Source organism: Strongylocentrotus purpuratus, unplaced genomic scaffold, assembly GCF_000002235.5.
Source record: "Strongylocentrotus purpuratus isolate Spur 01 unplaced genomic scaffold, Spur_5.0 spur5_contig_812, whole genome shotgun sequence".
Taxonomy (NCBI): Eukaryota; Metazoa; Echinodermata; class Echinoidea; order Camarodonta; family Strongylocentrotidae; genus Strongylocentrotus; species Strongylocentrotus purpuratus.
The window spans coordinates 1,518,998-1,539,059 of record NW_022145516.1 but is presented as its reverse complement, the minus strand read 5'-3'; the positions used below and the strand labels follow the sequence as shown (position 1 = coordinate 1,539,059).

The window sequence follows — 20,062 nt, the reverse complement described above, 5'->3', positions numbered from 1 at the left end:
ATATTTGATTTCATTGTGAATAGCAATATGATACAAAATAAATTCATCAAGAGAGAAATAACGTGACACAAATAAAAGTGAGAAAGGGTGAAATGACTTACTTCTGAACTGACAGGCTAGACCATCAAACCCTGGCTGACACAAACAAATTCCATTCATACAACGAGCATTGTTCTGACAGGGAACACGACATTGACGTTCTGAAGAGAAAAAAAACAGAATGAAGAAGGAAATCAATGGACTTCTTTCAAAAACACAAAAAGCAAATGATTATAAATTCTGTTCAAATTACTAGCCCTTTGGTATGTGAGCTACTGATGTGTTCAGGTTATTTTACGGCATTGGCACATACAAGACGCAAAAACATCATTTGTTTAAAATAATCTATGTTCCTAACATGTTCAGTAATAAACATTGGCTTTTTACATGTACTCAGGTTATTTGCATACTGTGTATATTTTCTGATAAGGAAAAACATGTAAGAGCATAATAATAATAAATGTTTCTTATTAGGCGCTTTTACATAATACTGATAAACAACAAATTATATTTGGAACAATAACATATTAATTTATCAGTTACAAAGAATTATAAAGATAAGGATATGGTAATAGCAATGGCATCAGACATGTTTGTCACCTGCAAAAAAGGTGTTAATTAAATGTAACACAGAGTTCACACCTCTTTGACTCACAGCAGCAACATGAACATGACTTATTAGAATGGGAAGAGTTGGGCTTATAGTTTCTTTTTTCAACAACTTCTTGTCTCTATACTAGCGTACTAGGTAATATATTATGTGTTGAAAATAGTTCACAGTGCAACACACTTTCATCGAAGATAGTACACAGTGCACCCAAGATAGTACACATTGTAACAAACTGCTCTTCTCCAATCAATAATGGGCAAAACTATGTTTCATCACGTGATTAACTTTTGACCAATCGTAGAGCAAGATTCTTAGTATGTGGAATATAATGTGCTTAATCTAAACATTATTGAGCAATGTGAAGCAAATTCCAACTTGAGTAAGCAGTACCATGTGTACTGACCATATTAGCTTTGAATCACTCCTGTATCAAAATCACAACTACCAATCAGACTCAGTACTCAAATTGAGTTTGATGGACACCTCTCACTGAAGCTCATCAATGAATCAGCACACTTTGTTTCAGTTCTTGTCTGGAAGAAGTCTCTCACAGGACCCTCTTAACTTCATCACACATGCACACAAACAACTTAAAGGTAATCTCATTTTTCTGTAATGATGCTGCATTTTAATAATATAATAATAATGTCAGGCTTATATAGCATATAATATTTTGCTTTACAAATATCAAAAGAACTAACTTTATCTTAAGAGATTGAATCCCTTTTTTAAAGCCCCACTGCACTACTTTAAGCTACTTTCGCCCTCGATAAAGCAAATAATACTTAATCGGTGCACGTTGGTCCTCCATGATTCCCTTTTTCTTTTGTTAATTGATAGCTGATTTGATTTGATAACCACCTGTCAGTGACCTTGCAGGGAGGTCTAATCCCCCTTGCCAAACTAGTGCAGACAGGCTTTACAGGTAATCTCATGTTCCAGTAATAATGCTGGATTTTAATAACAATAATAATAAAGTCAGGCTTATATAGGGCACAATATGTTGCTATCTATATGCGCTTTATTCCAAAAAGCAAAAGAACTAACTTATATCTTAAAAGATTGAATCCCTTTTTAAGAGATTCAGTCACTTGAAGGATTACAAGTTGTTGCAATATTGCTTTTTTGTGTGTAATACTAATTGTTTTCGTTCCAGAAATCAGAACAGCCTTTAACTGTATCTTTCAGGTACAAACAAATCTTATGGGCAAACTACACAGTCATCTGTTTATCCTGATGAGTTCAACTAATCTGATTTTTCGATGGCTAGGTTCACAAGACAGTCCAGTGACTTCAAGTTTAGTTAGTGGTGTAAAACTTCAAGATTATCTTATATTACATGTGGATCAGGATGCATTCATGGCTTTGGAAACTTGTATTCCACTCAAAGCTTTTACATCATGAGTGATTTTAGTTAATAAGAAAACTACAAGCAGGTCCTCAATCAAAGTTATGTTGCATGCAAACAAATTTAACTTCTGAGGTGTTTCCAACTGGTATTTACAATGACTACTTGCCCCCATGCAGTTTCAAACTCCAAGTAATCATCAGCTTGGCCTGGAGAACATGTGTCATTGCTTAAAGGCCGTCTGTACTTATTTGGCTAGGAGGAATTAGACCACCCATGGTGGTCACTGACAGGTGGCTATCAACTCAGATCACAATTAACATAAGAAAAAGAGTATCATGGGGGACCAATGGTCACCGATTATGCATTGTTTTCTATATAGAAGGAGCAAGTAGCTACAAGTAGTACAGTAGGGCTTTAAAATGTTTGAAGTTTCACACACTTAAAGAGAAGGTTGAGTTCTGGGAAGAGGTGAAAAATAATTTGTGAGCATTACTCATTCTTATTATGCAAGTGTGGAAGAACATCAGTTAAGACATGTTCCCTGAAAAGCATGGCTCTTCAAATGCCTTCATATTCTAAATATGCATGTAACATCGTAAAAATCGGGGGGCCGGCTTTTTACGCCACATGTTCGTGTAGTCCCATATACATCTGTCTGTGCAAGTGTTTGTATCTTTACCAAGACTTGGCCAAATTTCTTATCATTTTGATGATTCCAGAACGTTGCAATACACACAAATTCTTATAGATGATCAACCTTTTCTGGTCGGTTCCACACCGTTTCTTTCACAATGCAATAGCATGACCAGAACTCAACTTCATCTTAAGTTCAAAACTTAAACCGTGCCATGTGAACACAGCTTATGAAACATTAAACTTTCGTTATAAGCTGATGCACGACATGAAGAAAGCTTAATTTGAAGTTGATAGATGCAATAACTATATTTCATGACTCATCTGCTCAAGTCTAAACTCTTTGCTATTTTGACATACCCTTGGATTACTCATGTCAAACAGGAATTTTACAAACATTTCCAAATCTTTTTCTTCAGTTTTGTGGTTAAAAGGTAATATGATTTGGAGATAGTACAAACTGAAACACCTGCTAAAACGATGAATTCCATGATGCTTAGAATTTGAATTGAGTGAATCATCACCAAACAAAAAGGTAAGAACATTTTCAAACGGATTGTGTAAACCAGAGATTTCAACCCTCACAAACACTTCATTTCTTTCCTTCCATTTAATATAGAAACAAACACAAAATAATACCTACTTGCCAAAAATATCAATGTCAAGAATGTAAAAATCTCAGATCATGGTGGTGCTTAAAAAAGAAAACAAGACTGTAAAATAGGCTGAAAAAGACTGGTGCTCATTCGGTTAGATTGGCTATTCTTTTCCATGTTTTACAAACTTCCTATAGGGTTAGCTTTAAATTGTTTGTGTAATCTTATCACCTTATAAACTACCTAGGAAACACCGGAGTGTGAGACTAATTAAATTGATAATATTTGGTTACTGTAAAAATGCAGCTAATATCTATTATCATTACAGCTACAATCTTGAACAGCTGGTTTGAGGGACTGCACCATACATCATGATTGATAGCAGATAATCATAAAGATGGAGCATCATATCTCTAGTACAGCAGGGAGGGAGTTAGGGGGTGTTAGTCCTCCGTACAGGATTCTAAGTGGAAGTGCTATGAAATGTAACACTTAACATATACCTTACTGTCTCACTACAATGTTTCTGACTTTCAGATGTGCGGGGATCTATGATAAGTTTTACTAGAATGCATTTCCTTTCCCATCTTGTACAAGTATATCTCCCACTGTCAGTGTCACTCTCTTTTTTTTCTCTCTCTCTCTCCTTCGCTTCTCTCTTATCTAAAAGTCTCAATTGTGTCTCTTACCCTCTTCTCTTTCTCTCTCTCTCTATCTCTTTCCCACTTTTTCCTTTCCTTTCTCTCTCTCTCTCCCCTCTATCTGATCTAAAAGTAATATCTTGTCTCTCCTCTCTGTTCTCCCATCTCCCCCTGTCCTCATTCAGTCTTTGCTCTCCTTTTTCCTCTGACTCCTCCTGTCTCTCCTCTCTGTTCTCCCCACTCCCACTCTCCTCTTTCTGTATCACCTCTCCTCCTCTCTGTCTCTTGCACTCTGTCCTCTCCTTCTCTTCCTCCCTCTCCCTCCCTACTCTCCCTCTTTCTCACTCTCTTTCCTGTTTCCTCTCACTTGCACTTGACATCCCTCTCTTCTCCTTTATAATACTCCTCCATCCCTCATCACGACTAGGACCTCTATATTGCTTCTGACACAGTCCACCCACACTGGCTCTACCTTGTCTAAAACAGAGGAAATTAATCGCTCTCTCTCTCTCCTCTTTCTGTATCTCCTCTCCTCTCCTCTCTCTCCTCCTTTATAATACTCCTCCATCCCTCATCACGACTCGGACCTCTATATTGCTTGTGACACAGTCCACCCACACTGGCTCTACATTGTCTAAAACAGAGGAAATTAATCCTAACATCATGTCTGGTAAAGATCCAAAATAATTATATCTTCATTCCACATTTCATAGTAAGCTAGTTAGAGACGCTTTGTAAAATAGAAGAAAAAAAATAGGAAAGAGCATAACTTGCAATCTACATTGAAAATTGACAATGCAAGCCATTGACTACTGAATTATGATTTGCTATAGGCTTAATCCAGGGAAAACCCAGAACCCACAGGAAATGGGTTAATGTATCTTTGTATTTGTCCAATACAGGAGCCATCTAGTTCCAGTAAAACAAATAGGTTGTCTTTTTTCCTTCTTCTTTACTATTTTCTTCTTATATTTTCCAATTTTTCTTGTTGTTAATCTTCTCCATAATATTCTTGAATCTTGTCAAAACATTTCTGTCTTCCTTTTCTCATCCATTTAAACCTATTCTTCTCATTTCTCCTACTCCTTCTTTTCGCTTCCTTCCCCTAAATTTTCTTGGTAATTTCTCTTCTTCTTCTTGATGTTCATTCTACCATTTTTGTGTGTGCATGATTGAAAATAAATCATTTCATATTAGAGTTGACATAATCAACCTCCCACAGACTGCACTTCACATCCTGCAATAAAAACACACTTCAAACACTAGCGAGAATTAACAAAAACAATATTTAACTCTAAAAACTGTTGAAGCCAAGTTTAAAGTGGTATCTTAGCCACTTGGCCTCATTCACATTTACAGTTTGATGGTCAGACAAAAATCAATAACCCTACTAATACTAAATCAACATAGACCCTAGGCCTACACAGCTGATAGGATACACAAGCAAACACACACAACCAACATACACTGTACTATGCAGCAGAACTAACCAATCAGCATTCAGCAAGATCAGCTATGTTCAGTAGCCAATCACTGTTGTGTGCAGGACAAAACTTTTTGGTCCTACAACCAATCAGAAAAGAATGTCTGTGTGCACATGCACACACAGCTATAAGATGGACCTTACACACAATAGAATCAATCACCTTCGCACAGAGAGATTTGTCATAGGTGTATGCTTGTAACCAGGATACACACAGAGAGTGTACTGAACAAAATATCCACTTTAGATATGTCTACTTTGAGGGTATATATATATGTGTCTAAGTTTTCATTATTATTCTATAAACATGCCTCTCTTCAGTCTCTTAATCATCATAACATTTTATATATTTTCATTAGAGATCAGTTACATTCATAACTATTTTGTTATATTCTCTTTATCTGTATGCTTTTAAATTCCATGTATCCAAGCCTCCAAACAGCCTCCTTCCTCTCTCTCTCTCTCTTTCTATCTCTTTTTGACTCTCTATTTCTCCATCTCCTCCCTTGACAAGTTGTTTTCATGTACCTATTCTTGTCATTTCAGCTATATTTTTAGGAAGTTACATTTTTGTATGGTTTTCTACAAAAATGCATATTTGTTTCTTTATCTCTACAATCTAGTGTAATACAAGTACATTCTCACTATCACTCACACTATTTATTTATCTTGCCCTCTTCAATGCTTGATCTCTCTCTCCCTCTCTCTCACACTCTCGTTCTTTCTCTCTCTGTCTCTCTCACTCATTCAATTCAAATCTGTCTTCCTCCGTCCTCTCTCAATCCTTCCCTCTCTTTCCTTCCCTCTCTCTCTCTTGACCCTTCCCTCCTTTCTCAATCATTCCTTCCCTCTCCCTCCCTCCTCTCTTTCTCCCTCCCCTTCTCTCGATTCTTCCCTCTTTCTCCATCACTCCTCTCTCAATCCTTTTCTCTCTCTCTTTCCTTTCCCCTCTCTCTCTCTCCTTCCCTCCTCTCTCAATCCTTTTCTCTCTCTCTTTCCTTTCCCCTCTCTCTCTCCTTCCCTCCTCTCTCAATCCTTCCCTCTTTCTCCATCCCTCCATTCTCTCTCAATCCTTCCCTCTTTCTCCATCCCTCCTTTCTAAATCCTTCCCTCTCTCTACATCTCTCCTTTCTTGATCCTTCGCTCTCTCTCTCTCTCTCTCTCTCTTGATCCTTCTCTCCTTTGTAAATCCTTCCGTCTCTCTCTCTCTCTCTCTCCCTCCCTACTCCTCTCCCAAACCTTCCTTCTCTCCCCGCCCCTCCACTCTTGATCCTTCCCTACCTCTCACTCTTTCTTCCTTACACTCCACCCCGACCCACTACCCACCCACTATCCCCCGAGACTCACCTAGTCTGAGCTGACAGAACACACCGCCGATTCCAGCAGGACATATACACAGTCCTCGGTCGCACGTCCCTCCGTTCAGGCAGCCTGGCTCGCACGTATCTATAGGGAGGAAAACAATTCATATCCTGTATTAGCAACGATAGAAAGCGACTCTGTATGAACTCTTGTATCATCGGATCAACTCTACTCTATAGTGAAGAAAAAAAAGACTGGATTTAAAGGATTTTTCTTTTTGAGAAGCAATGATATATCTGTACTTCATTAGTATCTGAGAATGGAGGAATGTCTAGGTTAATTTCACACATATTCTTCTTCAGGTTTTTCAGTTTCACCTAAAAGAGGAAAGCAATACATATCCTGTATTAGCAACGATAGAAAGCCACTCCACATGAACTCTAGGATCAACTCTACTTTACAGTGTAGAAGAAAAGAATGGATGTACAGCAACCCTTTTTTGAGAAGCAATGATATCTGTACTTCATTAGTATCTGGGAATGGACAAATGTCGAGGTTGATTTCACACTTATGATTCTTCAGGTTTTTTACAGGTTCACCTAAAAGAGGAAAGCATTTCATAGAAAGCGACTTCGTATGAACTCTTGTATCATTGGATCAACTCTACTCTACAGTGTAGAAAGAAAAGACTGGATTTACAGGAACTTTTTTTTGAGAAGCAATGATATCTGTACTTCATTAGTATCTGGGAATGGAGGAATGCCGAGGTTAATTTCACACATATTCTTCTTCAGGTTTTTCACAGTTTCACCTAAAAGAGGAAAGCAATTCATATCCAGTATTAGCAACGATAGAAAGCCACTCCATATGAACTCTTGTATCGTGGGAACAACTCCACTCTACAGTGTACAAAGAAAAGGCTGGATGAGGAACTTTATTTGGAGAACCAATGATATCTACTTCATTAGTATCTAAGAATAAAGGAATGTTGAGGTCGATTTCACACATATTCTTCTTCAGGTTTTTAACAGCTTCACCTCAAAGAGTAAAGCAATACATATACTGTATTAGCAATGATAAAAAACCAACTCTGCCTGAGCTCTTCTTACTCTTAATACCTTCCAAAAAGGAAAATTATGTACTCTTACAAGAAAGTACTGTAGGATATCATAATGTGTGTGTTTAATTAATATCTTGGAATGGCGGAGGAGGACCAAAGTTGATTTCATGCAAATTTGTCTTCAGCATTTTCGCAAATTGATCTAAAAGAGAAAAACCGTTCTTTTCCTGTATTAGCAACGATAAAAAGTGACTTCACTTGAACTTTTGTGTGGGCTTTCACAGATTATTATGGACTGAACTCTTCAATGTTTTACAACGGAGAGAGTGGATGTATAAGAAATCATTGTGAGACGCTGTCAAGTGTTATTGAACAATATCCTGAATGTATCACCGGGCTCATTTTTAAAATTTATATCTCAAAGTGGAGGACAACTAAATTTCATTTCATGCATATTTTCTTCAGGTTTGACACAGCCTGTTCTCAGAGGAGGCAATCTAAACATTCAACAGCAATGCTTAGACTCTAATTAACACTACATTTTTGACTGACATTTGAACAAAGTTTCTGTGCTTGAAAAACATCTCTTATACCAGTTTTGAATACACTGATTTATCTGAAGTGGACAACCGGCTATATGTCTTTAACAAGAATAAAATGTGTGAAAAACTGTTTCCACCAGCATATCAATCCATCAGCTGAATGACTTCATCATAGAGGTGAGTAATGTTGCTTCCATGCATAATAAAATGTTAATTATAAACAAGTTCTGAGAATTTTTTTATGAAAAGCATGTTTTAGTGGCACTATATTTCTTTTTTTAAGGATCGCTTTGTTGGGAAGGAGTAATAGAAAGATAAAATGTTTCATAGAAATGCCAGTTTATTATGAATATATTTTTATCTACAAAAAATTAACATAACCTAAGTATGTTAACTGCCCCTCCAAGAATTATTATTATGAAAAATTGTTTTTCTTTGGTTTGAAAGTGAGATCAAATTTTAAAAAGCAATAACAACAAAACTTCTGCTGCTTTATATGGAGAAGTACAGGAAAATATGGGCCTGTAATCTTTAACAGAAGGGTAAGTTCTGGTCCATTTGAAGAAAAAATTGTGAGTTCTGTCATTATTTTTTATGTCAGCTTGAAAATACATCATAGTGCAAATGCCACCATAAAGAATTTCTCTACAAATACTCATCCCAAAACCTCATAAGTACACATCAAATTGATGGACTACATTAGCAAAGTGTTTACCTTGCTTCCAGATAGTTTCATTCTCAATGACCAGTACTTATTCTCCTTAAACGTCATATTATCCTTAACTAGATGGAACTTCGACTGCGCGCAGTCGAAATGATGCCTCCGTCATAGAGCAATTTACAAACAGAAGAAATTTTTCAAATTCAAGTTCAATTGTAATCCATTAACAGGTTCTCAGAATATCGTGATTACAAGCAATTTCTCATATACATATATGACCCTTTGATCTTTGACCTCATGACCCTAACATCTACTCAGTTCATTGGCTCCGCAAGATGTCCCGAGTTAAATAGTAATCCATCTGTCAGTTCTAATGAGAATGCGTTCACAAGCTATTTTTGCATACATAATGAGCCCATGACCTTTGACCTTTGACCTCATGACCCAAGAATCTACTCAGTTCATTGGCTCTGCAAGATACATACATGATCTAAGTTTGGCAGGAATCCATCAATCTGTTCTAATGATAATGCGATCACAAGCTATTTTTGCATACATAATGAGCCGCATGACCTTTGACCTTGACCTCATGACCCCAAAATCTAATCAGTTCATCGGCTCTGCAAGTAACATACATGACCTAAGTTTGGCAGGAATCCATCAATCGGTTCTTGAGATAACGCGATCACAAGCTGTTTTTGCATACATAATGAGCCCTGTGACCTTTGACCTTTGACCTCGTGACCCCAAAATCTAATCAGTTCATCGGCTCTGCAAGATACATACATGACCAAAGTTTGGCAGGAATCCATCAATCGGTTCTTCAGATAACGCGATCACGAGCTGTTTTTGCATACATAATGAGCCCTGTGACCTTTGACCTTTGACCTCGTGACCCCCAAATCTAATCAGTTCATCGGCTCTGCAAGATACATACATGACCAAAGTTTGGCAGGAATCCATCAATCGGTTCTTCAGATAACGCGATCACGAGAACGGGACGTACGGACGGACGGACGGACGTACGGACGTACGGACGTACGGACGGACGGACGGACAACCCGAAAACATAATGCCTCCGGCTACTTCGTAACGGAGGCATAAAAATGATGTTGTACTGTAAAGGGTAATTGTCTGAATATGGGGACATTTCCATCCAACTAGGTGACCGAAACCGATAAAATGCAAATAGTATATAAACCTGGGGAATGTTTCGCAAAGACTAAGATCGACTTTAAGTTGGACATAACTATGGCAGGCCATTCATGCCACTGGTTGCTCTCACCATTATGATCTTTAGATAATACATTTTTCCTTCAATAATGAACTATCAACAAATGTAAATTCTATAGATTTGTGATCATGGTCCCTTGAGAAGATTTGTGATCATGGTCCCTTGAGAGACCGAGGCCAGTACATGCTGAGAGAAAACAGTGGCATGAACAGCCTGCCATAGTTCAGTCCAACTTCAAGTTGATCTCAGTCTTTGTGAAACACTCCCCATATCTCAAAACTAAGGTTCACCTGGCCAGTTCATGCTGAGGTTATATATTCCCCCGGCAGAGCAGACATCAACCGCAATCAATACGATCAGGAATGAGCTAATTAACAAGTCAGGATTATGACTTTATCCTTGTCTGAACCTCAGGACATGACTACTCAAAATTATGTAAGCTTCTAATTACCAATAAAGGCTCACTCACATATAACAAGTAGATTTCAGCAGTTTATTTTAACAAACACATGTTAAAGTGGAATGGGTTAAAGGTGCACCAATTACCAGTAATGTTTTGTATTGTATGTTAGTAGTTTCATGTCATTATACTATGTTTCAAATATGAGCTTCAAATATTACTTATGTTAAAGGTAAAGACCAGTTATGGTCATGCGATTGCATTGTGAAAGAAATGTTGTGGAATCGATCAGAAAAGGTTGATCATCTAGCATCTAGCATCTGCAAGGTTCTGGAATCATCAAAATGATAAGAAATTTGGCCCTTTCTTCGTAAAGTTACAAGCACTATACACAGAAAGATGTATATGGGACTACCCTATATCTCTCACAGACCATGAGAGAAACAAATTTACCAAATATATGAATTAGTAGGCGGTTTCCCGGCAAATTTTTTATCATCATGTATTAGTCAAAACATATTCTTTCACATGATTGGTAATGAGAGCTTCCATTTCATTTTTTGAAATTGGGGCGTTTCCAATACTGGTCTTTACCTTTAATATAGAGAACATGTGGTTCCAGTAGGCAATGGGTTCACACAAAAGCGACTTGTGAGCGGAGTACTTGATGCACCTTAACAGCCTCGCATAAAATAGAGCTAGCAATTGGAACCCAAGTCCAATTATTTTCTTCATACTCCTTATCATTTAGCCCATAAAAAGTTTGATTTTAAAAGAATATTGAGTTTGATTTTGTACATTCCTACTGTACACAAATTATTTCTATTGTTACACTTCTGTTTCTTTAAAAAAAACACTGCTTCATGATTGCTGCATGCAGCTTATTTGTTGTCATCCCCACATGCCATTAATTTACACGTCAAACAAATGCTGTGGAAAATTGCATCGTGTGTGGACAAACATGAGAAGTACTAGCCTAAGCCGCTAATCATTCACACACTCTCAGGTCTAGTGAAAGCACAATCATGTCATTATTAATCATGAGGGGTGCCAAATAGTAATTAACCCCATCAAGGCCATAATAGACTTTCAATATGTAACAATCTTGAGGATTTTAATTCTCAAAACTGCATTTTACATGAAAATTATGAGAAAATACATGTAGAGTGTGTTTCTTGCTATAAAGAACATTGTATACTAATCCTAAGCCAACCTAGGCTGGGATCTATAAAAATACGACTAAAATATTCAAGTTGTGTAAGTTTTTTAAATTAGTGAAATTTTGATTTGTCCTGATTTATGTTTCTTGAGAATGTGCCATATTTAACCTCACATCTTTAACTATTTTTTATAACATTTCCCAATAAACTGTTTCAAGATGTTTCAATATTCATGAAAACATGTTAAATCAAGACAGCTTTATGCATTATTCTTGGAAAAATAAAAATTGGATCTTTCAAACTATGCATGGCAGTGAAAGGTCAAATCATAATTTAGACCCCAGCTGTGTAAATAGGGCACACCAACATAACTGTATGTGGGGTTACTAAAAGTTCACTACAAATAACTTTTTTAAAACCTGCGGGAATGTGGAAATCGATTTAGTCTCAAAGGCGAGTTAAAACATCTTAAGACAATCTTCTTCTCGGCTCATTTTTGTTCCCTCTTAAATCTTGTAGAGCAGTTTTGTCATTGAAACAAGTATATATTTCACAGTGTCAGCACTTTTTTGTTTCAAACACATTCATATCATTGAGTTGTTATGGCACTTCTGAAGATAAATTGAACACACTAAGTGTAAGTCGAAAAACTTTTAAAAGTAATTGAAATTAATTGAAGATTGAAGGAGACAGGCTTAATGGGATTATCCATTAGCTAGAGCCTCATGCTGGGAGAAATTCATACATACTATTTTTTTCAAAAATTATCAACAGCACGTTTTCTGTGGTCAGACAGTCACATGGTCAGACCTTCCTAAATGAAGATGTCTGATGCCCTTCCCCTGCCCCCTCTCTGTTCTTCTTTGTGCTTCCTCTGAAAGTTGATGTGTCAGTCTCTCACTCACCCTCTCTCTCCTAGGGTTTTTTCTTCATTTTGACTTATCAATATTTGCTAAATCTCTCCCTCCCTGAACAGTCTGTATCAATAACTCCTATAGACCTCTCTCTTTCTCTCCCCCACCCTCTCTCTCTCTCTCTTCTCCCCTCCCCCCTCCCGACCCCTTGTCCTCTTTCAACCATCCCTTTAATCATATCAAACACAGTTTTTTCTGATCATGTCATTCATTATGACTCAATTTCTGCCACAATAATAACTTTCTTTATCTTTTCCTTACTCTTCAGCAATCGTCAATCATTTCCCTTATCCCTTATTTGCCCCCCCCCCCCTTTATCAACTGCCCCTCTGTTTTTCTTTAATCTCCCCCTCTCTCTCTCTCTCTCTCTCTCTCTCTCACTACCCTCTCTCTCTCTCCCTCTCTTAGAGTTGGTTGCTATGTCTAGGCCATCTCCTATTTGTAATGAATCACAAACCACACTCTTTGCATTGAAGCCCTACCCTACTCCCACAATGGTTTACCACAAATATCAAATGATGAAGATTTTTTTTTTAATGCTATTTTTTTCTTTATCATGTAAACAAATCCCATAAGTTAAGTTAAATATTCAGAAGTGGGAGTCTATTTCCCTTTAAATAGAGGTTTGTGGTGTAAACTCCCTTGTGAGAAATTATGCATGAATACGAGACAGTCTATAATCTATTAAACTTTAAATAAGGCATCCTTATTGGTTCATAATAACAATATTTGATATACAGAACATGCAATATATGTATCAGTTTGTATGGAAGTGTGCACAAAATAAAGGAAAGCATGAACTACCTTAAAGAGGATCAATTTCAAATTTCCACATATTACATCCATACTCATGAACTAAATAATGTAATAACAATTTGAATTAAGTTACATGATGTAGAATGAAGGAGACCATTCAAATTTTATCACATCCAGTGTACGATTCTGGTTTATATTACAGAATTGTATCTGTTAACATGATTTAACAATAACTTAACACTCAGAACCCCTTTCATCATCATCATTGAGATATATTCCATTTAGCACCTTAATTGCTCGCTTTAACTTTTAACTTTCTTAATACATTGGCTAAATATCTATTTCCACCAGCAGCGCTGCATAAAATACAGTAATAAAGGATTTCCAATGATAACCTACACCTTTCCAGATGAATTATAATATACAGGTAAACATGTAGCATTGCAGTTGGAAAATTTGGACACATTTGACACTACAACATTTGCAGAAGTTGAGTTAATTTAAACAGGAAATTTGGCAATTTGCTGAGTTTTACTCTCAATTTCCTCTTTGAAAATTATAACCTTGGATTTTAAATGTACACATACTTGTAGGTCAATACGTATATGTTTCTGCAACAAAATTTGTCGATGCTCCAAGGAAATGTCCATAATGACCATGTCACATTATTTAATAAGTTCTTGTTGTTTTTACAGTATTTACTGTAAAAAAATGATCTTTTTGTACTGCTACACTTCGCTAAGCTACTGCTATACTTCCTCTAAATTATTTTTCAATCAAATTTTTCTTGATTGCTTTTTCTCTTCTCAATGTGTGACCTACAAACTTAAGTATGGTGTAATGTACAGAAAACAGTATACCATAACAATATTGTGACTGCAAGGGAATCTATACTTTACATGATTTAGCCTTTTACTAGATTCCCTCATATTTCGCTCCAAATATAGTTGTCTAATTACAGGTTCAATATAATCCAATTGTATTTATATCTTTGTATGTTATTTTGACTGCATTTTTACTTTCATGGCTTGATATTATTGTATGTATTTTTTACACTTTGAAACAATTATTTTTCAATCTTATTGTTTAGTGCTCATGGTTTATGTAATCGATGTCAATGTGCAATATGAAATAAACTAAACTTAAACTGAATGTAACTATTTCTCAGATATCGATGATTGATATGGTCTTCGATTACCTTCTATTTCACAGAATGCTCCCTGGTATCCTTGCTGACAGATGCAGTATCCTCCTGCGCACTGGCCTCCATTGATGCATTCCGGAAGACACTCTGATAAGGCTGTGGAAGATAAGAACGAGATGGATTAAATGCAATCGGTTGCAGATAGTCTTGCTTCTTAACAGATTAGTGATTCTAATAAGCGCTATAAAAAAACTGAGTATTATTATTATTATACACAACTGAATAAATATACATTGATGAATTCTGGAAGACACTCTGATAGGGCTGTGGAAGATAAGAACGAGATGGATAGATAGACGCTGGCTGCAGATAATGTTTGCATCTAGTGAAGATGTGGAATAAAACAATTTACAATGCAGTCACCATCGATGTACTCCTGAAGACATACAGATACGGCTGTTGATGATAAGAACAAGATGGATAACCGCACTTGGTTGAATCTTGCTTCTAATTTCAAACATTTGGAACATAAACTACATTGCAATCTTCATTGATGGTTTCTGGGATGAACCGTTGAAGAAGTCGATGGATACGAGGAGGAGATGATTCAGTTTCAACAAATCCACTCAAGAGGACACTAACAATGCTGTGGAAGCTAGGAAGATGGACAAGACTAAACAGAGATAATGATAATAATAATAATCTGGATTAATAAAAGTAACAGTATACATTGGTGTCTTGTAAATTATCCACATCATTGTAGTCTTCAATCGCTATTGCCATACTGTATGTTTCACGGTACAATTTGTTTTATGCCTTCATTATCATGTAATATGAAACCAAAAAGTACGCATAATTTATGCATCGTAAAGCTGTATTGTAAATATCTGTGTATACTTATGACTCTATATATATTTAAGGACCTACTGCCTATGTCATATATGTACATTTATGTACGTACTACAAATATGTACTGTGTAATATCGTGAATGTTACCTGCAAGTTTATTGAATGGAACCATGTTCTGTATTTTGTAAATGTAATATGTAATAGGTACTGTGTAACTTGGAAAATGTACTATGTAATATGTACTACATAATATGTAGTTTTTATAGAGCATATTACCTCCAATTTCATTGAATATAACCATGTTCTGTATTTTGCAAAGTTTTTTCCTCTTAATAGATGCAGAGTGAGGAACACAGCCGACAAAATTTGACAGAGAGAAGACAATGCGTAAGGTAGGTATTGAGGTAAGCACTTTCACATCACCTTCTATCACTCAGAGTTAATTTCATAATTGTAAAAATCACATTAACTTTCGATATGATAGAAATACTTTTTTCTTTATTGATAACTCAGGGACAACTCATGAATTCAATGATGTCAGATTTGTATCAAAGGTAATGCTCCCTCAAGCATTATGGACTTTTCTTGTTGTTGATTCATGTGAATGTTGAGGGCCTCAACATTCACATGAATCAACATTAAAAAAGTCCAAATGGTGCATGTACTTTGCTATCAATAACAAATAGGAAGCATGTACTCTGCTGACAATAACAAAACAAAGCTACTACCTTATGTACGTCCATGGGTTAGATGCATAGCTCTAGACACAAGCAGTTAAAAAGTACAGCCTCAGTCATTTCGTCGCTGTTTTCACGAAGTGACGGTAGTGAAAAAAAATTGCATTCACTTTGCGTTACGATTTTCCTCGCTAGCGTCACTTCGTGAAAACAAGGACGATTTGTTTAATCAGAAAATTGTTAAAATTGATATGTCCATTAATTACAAGGAAAGATACATTTGTAATAAGCTACACTAGTCTCATGTACTAATGCTTTTTATGATTCAAATCTAGGAGCTCATTTTGAATACCTGTACTGGTGTTTATGAAGAATACAAGCTTTCATCAGTCCAAAACTAATAGATAAAATAATAAAATTCTAGCTGTTTCAGACCACCTATACATCACCAAAAAGGGTCACTGATCTATGTGTTTACAAGGTAGCATAGGAAGGGTTAAGTAGCAAAGTCAAGGGCAGGGGGCGTCTTTGTTCATCGTAGCACACCCTCTCCCCACGATTATTAGGTTTCATTGGATGATTTCCTCCACGTGGGAAGGATCAAGAGGAATAGATAGCATGATCCGTCATGAAGAGGCCCATTTACACATGTATCCAAAACACGATTTTAAAAAATCATTGATTTTTAGGACTACGATTTTACATTACTGGAAAAAACCCATTAAAAATCACTTGCCTAATACCTATTTTTGGTGAGGAGTGCGCATCTTGACTTGTCATTACACTTTGTGCCATCGCAAAGAAGAGATTTTTTATTTCACTGCCATTTACGCGACTAGCGTTTAAAAAATGACATAAAAAAAAATACCAACAAAACATTGGAATGTGAAAAAAATCGATGTTTTTTCTTGCAGTGTAAATGCAGCTAAGGAATACTTGGCTCTCTTTTTACGAGACAGTGACCATGAACAAACATCTTGATAACAATCTGCAATTACATAGCCATGTTCATACAAGAGCCACGTTTTAAAACGTAAATTTCCAGAATTACAAGTTCCTAGGATACAAAGTGCGAGCCTAAAAGTTAATGTATTAAGATTAAAAAAGTGAAAATTCTTGTGAATTTTCTTCTCATTCAGTACAACCTTGAAGTTTAATTTCTATATAGGATAACTGTGCAGACAAGCTGGGTGTAAAAATGTGCATACAAATAATTTTATCCTGTGATTTTCAACTTTAGCAACAAGGATAAAATTGTTGTCAGTGATTTAAATTCGCTCCCTGAAGTCCCCCCTCCCCTACCCCAACTGCTCTAGGAACTTATTTGAATGCACCTAAGGATCAACTACAGCCGGCTCTCGAGACTACAGACTCTGACATAAAAGTCACAATGTGAACATTACTAGAGGCTTGAGAAGGGCTGAAAGTCAATGTCAATATCAAAGTCACCTTTTCCTCTTCATTTCCATTTTCACAATATAAAGAAGAAATGCAACTGGAAACATGGGGATCAGGGGAAGGAAACGATAACATAGAGATGGCAGGGGGTGTAGGGGGATGAAGGGTATCTCATTTAAATGCTAGGATTGAGATAACTCAGGCTAGCGTCCATAGAAAATCAAGTCAAATCAAGGCAAAACCTTTACATTAAACATGAAAACGGTATATCATATTGAATGAGGCAAATAAAAAACAATTTTAAGAGAGGGCAGGATGGAAAATAAGCAAACAAAGACAGGGAGTTTGTCTTTAACCTATGAAGGTAAATCATAGAAACGGAATAAACTTTATAACGGAACTGAATAAAGAAAACTTTAGATACAAAGCATACACAAACAGAAAATTAGGGTACAGAGAAAAATGCTAAACAGAAGAATCAAACGCCAAAAGAATAGAAGACAAGATAACCATGACCAAAATAAATAAGGGGAAAAATAAATCCTACACTTGCTTCAAAGCAGACTTAGTTCCCTTAATAAGTTAAGTTTCCATGACAGGAAATTTCCTCTATTGGTGGCATGCCAGACAAAATTTGTCATGGATTCTTTCAAATGAAATGCGCTGGGATTAAATCCTGAAATTAAATCCTCTTTTCCATTTCATCACTTGAACACTTTAGTTTTTGTGAAATATTCTGTACAAAATAATTCAATACTCTAACAATGCCACAGCACTTATGTCCTTTGGCAAGACATTCATCTACAGATGTAGGTGTAGTAAATGGGTACATGGTAGGAATATATTCATTGAATTCTTTTAGCCCATTACATAGGGCAGGTAGGCTAAAGCCAGGTCAATAAAAGTACTTTGTAGGTGCATTGATCACCCCCTGGGAGTTATACATGTGCAACATAAATTGCTGCTACATGAATTGCTGATGATTCTATTAAGCGCTATATAAAAACCGAGTATTATTATTATATTTTCACTCTAAGATACACATATTGGATTTTAAAACAGAAATTATGATTTTGAAAAGGCACTAATTGGTGTTGATATACAAGCTCAACAACGTCATTAGTCTAATTAGCCAAGCCCATCAGTGATGTTCTTTAATCCACATGGATTAGGTGGATTATAAATAATCATGAGCGAGCTTATCTCTTCTAGCACTCACTCAATTTGGTTGGTTGGTTGGTTTGTCTAATTTATCTGACAAAATATTCCTAGTGATTAACTCTTTAAATGCCACACAAATAATCTCCCTGTGCTGCACTGTACTTAACATGGGATAGATATACCAAAGGCTTCAAGATATTTAACTGTTGCCAGTGCAAATTAATGTATACCAGTGTTACAACAGTAGAGTTGAAACTAATTAAGACTGGAAATGAGTAATTTTCAACAGCAATTATGTTGCACGAAGCATCTCTCCATCAGCTGGTGGCTATTGTTTTGTGCAAAATTGTAAGTAAGGCAAACAAGCAGACGTGTAGAGAGGCGAAGAAAGCACACAAAGAGTTAAAAGGGAAAATAAAAGTATAATCCTATATCAAGGCAAGATAAGGAATGTAACTAGGCTACCAGTAGGGTACCAGCAAAGAACTGTAATACCAAAGACAGGGAATCTTTGGTTATTGGCCTTATTTAATACCGTACATGTAAAACAGGCAATTTTACAGCCAATATTTGCTAGATGTCGCCTCCCTATCCCCATCTCTTTCACTTCAGCTAACCATAAAGATGTTTCAGTGTCAGTGCGAAATTCCAACCTAACCAATGTTGTTTTGTTTTTATTCAATTTCCTCCCTCTTCTTCATGCGGGCCCAACTCTTGGCATTTATTCCTTCCTGAATAAATATAATGAACGATGCATTTGCTGATGAAATTAGTGGTGATTGCTGATGAATAACAGAAGGTGTGGGAGGATAATCTTCTTCCTATCTGTCACAACATCCATGGTGGTTTTAGAATATATGATTGATTTCTTGGCACATGAAATTTCCTGGAAGAATAGTATCTATCTGTTTCCCTCTACCCCTTTCTGTCTTTCTCTCTCCTCTCTGTCTGGCTGCTGTCTCTTTGCCTCCCATCTCCATCCCTCTTACCCCCCCCCCCCTCTCTCTCTCTCCCCCCCCCCACCTCTTTTTCTCTTTTATCTCTATGATTACCCCTTTGTCTCCCTCTTATTTACATAATTATTAAAACTTCAGTTGCTTTTTCATCTCTGTGGATGGTCCCTAGTTTGCCACACATGCACTTTTGCACAAACCAATATGCACCAATTGAAGAAGAATTGCTTTGTGCAACACAGTGACACAATATTACCTATTTCTGTTCTTCGATTAGCTCGATAACAACTCTTTTAACGCTGGTATAAATTTATATTGAACTGGAAATAGCTGAATGATTTTGGTACCTTGGTACATTGGATATCTATCCCATGATAGATACAACATGGCACAGGGAGATATTTTGAGTCACATATAAAAAGAGTTCAACATTTTAGTTCAAGTGAATACCAGATGATTATCAATTTCACATCATGAATGAATTATGTTATAAAGTAT

At 36.4% G+C, this 20,062-nt stretch overlaps 1 protein-coding gene across 1 annotated transcript in view; it reads right to left on the bottom strand.

Moving 5' to 3' along the window:
• The window catches only part of LOC763910 (kielin/chordin-like protein), a 66,148-nt gene that overhangs the window by 33,392 nt on the left and 12,694 nt on the right, over nucleotides 1–20,062 (bottom strand). The window contains exons 6-8 of the mRNA XM_030978307.1: nucleotides 14,581–14,682; nucleotides 6,701–6,799; nucleotides 102–200 (exon numbers count right to left, since the gene is read on the bottom strand). Of these exons, the coding sequence (XP_030834167.1) occupies nucleotides 102–200; nucleotides 6,701–6,799; nucleotides 14,581–14,682 (300 nt within the window). The remainder of the gene's footprint in view (nucleotides 1–101; nucleotides 201–6,700; nucleotides 6,800–14,580; nucleotides 14,683–20,062) is intronic.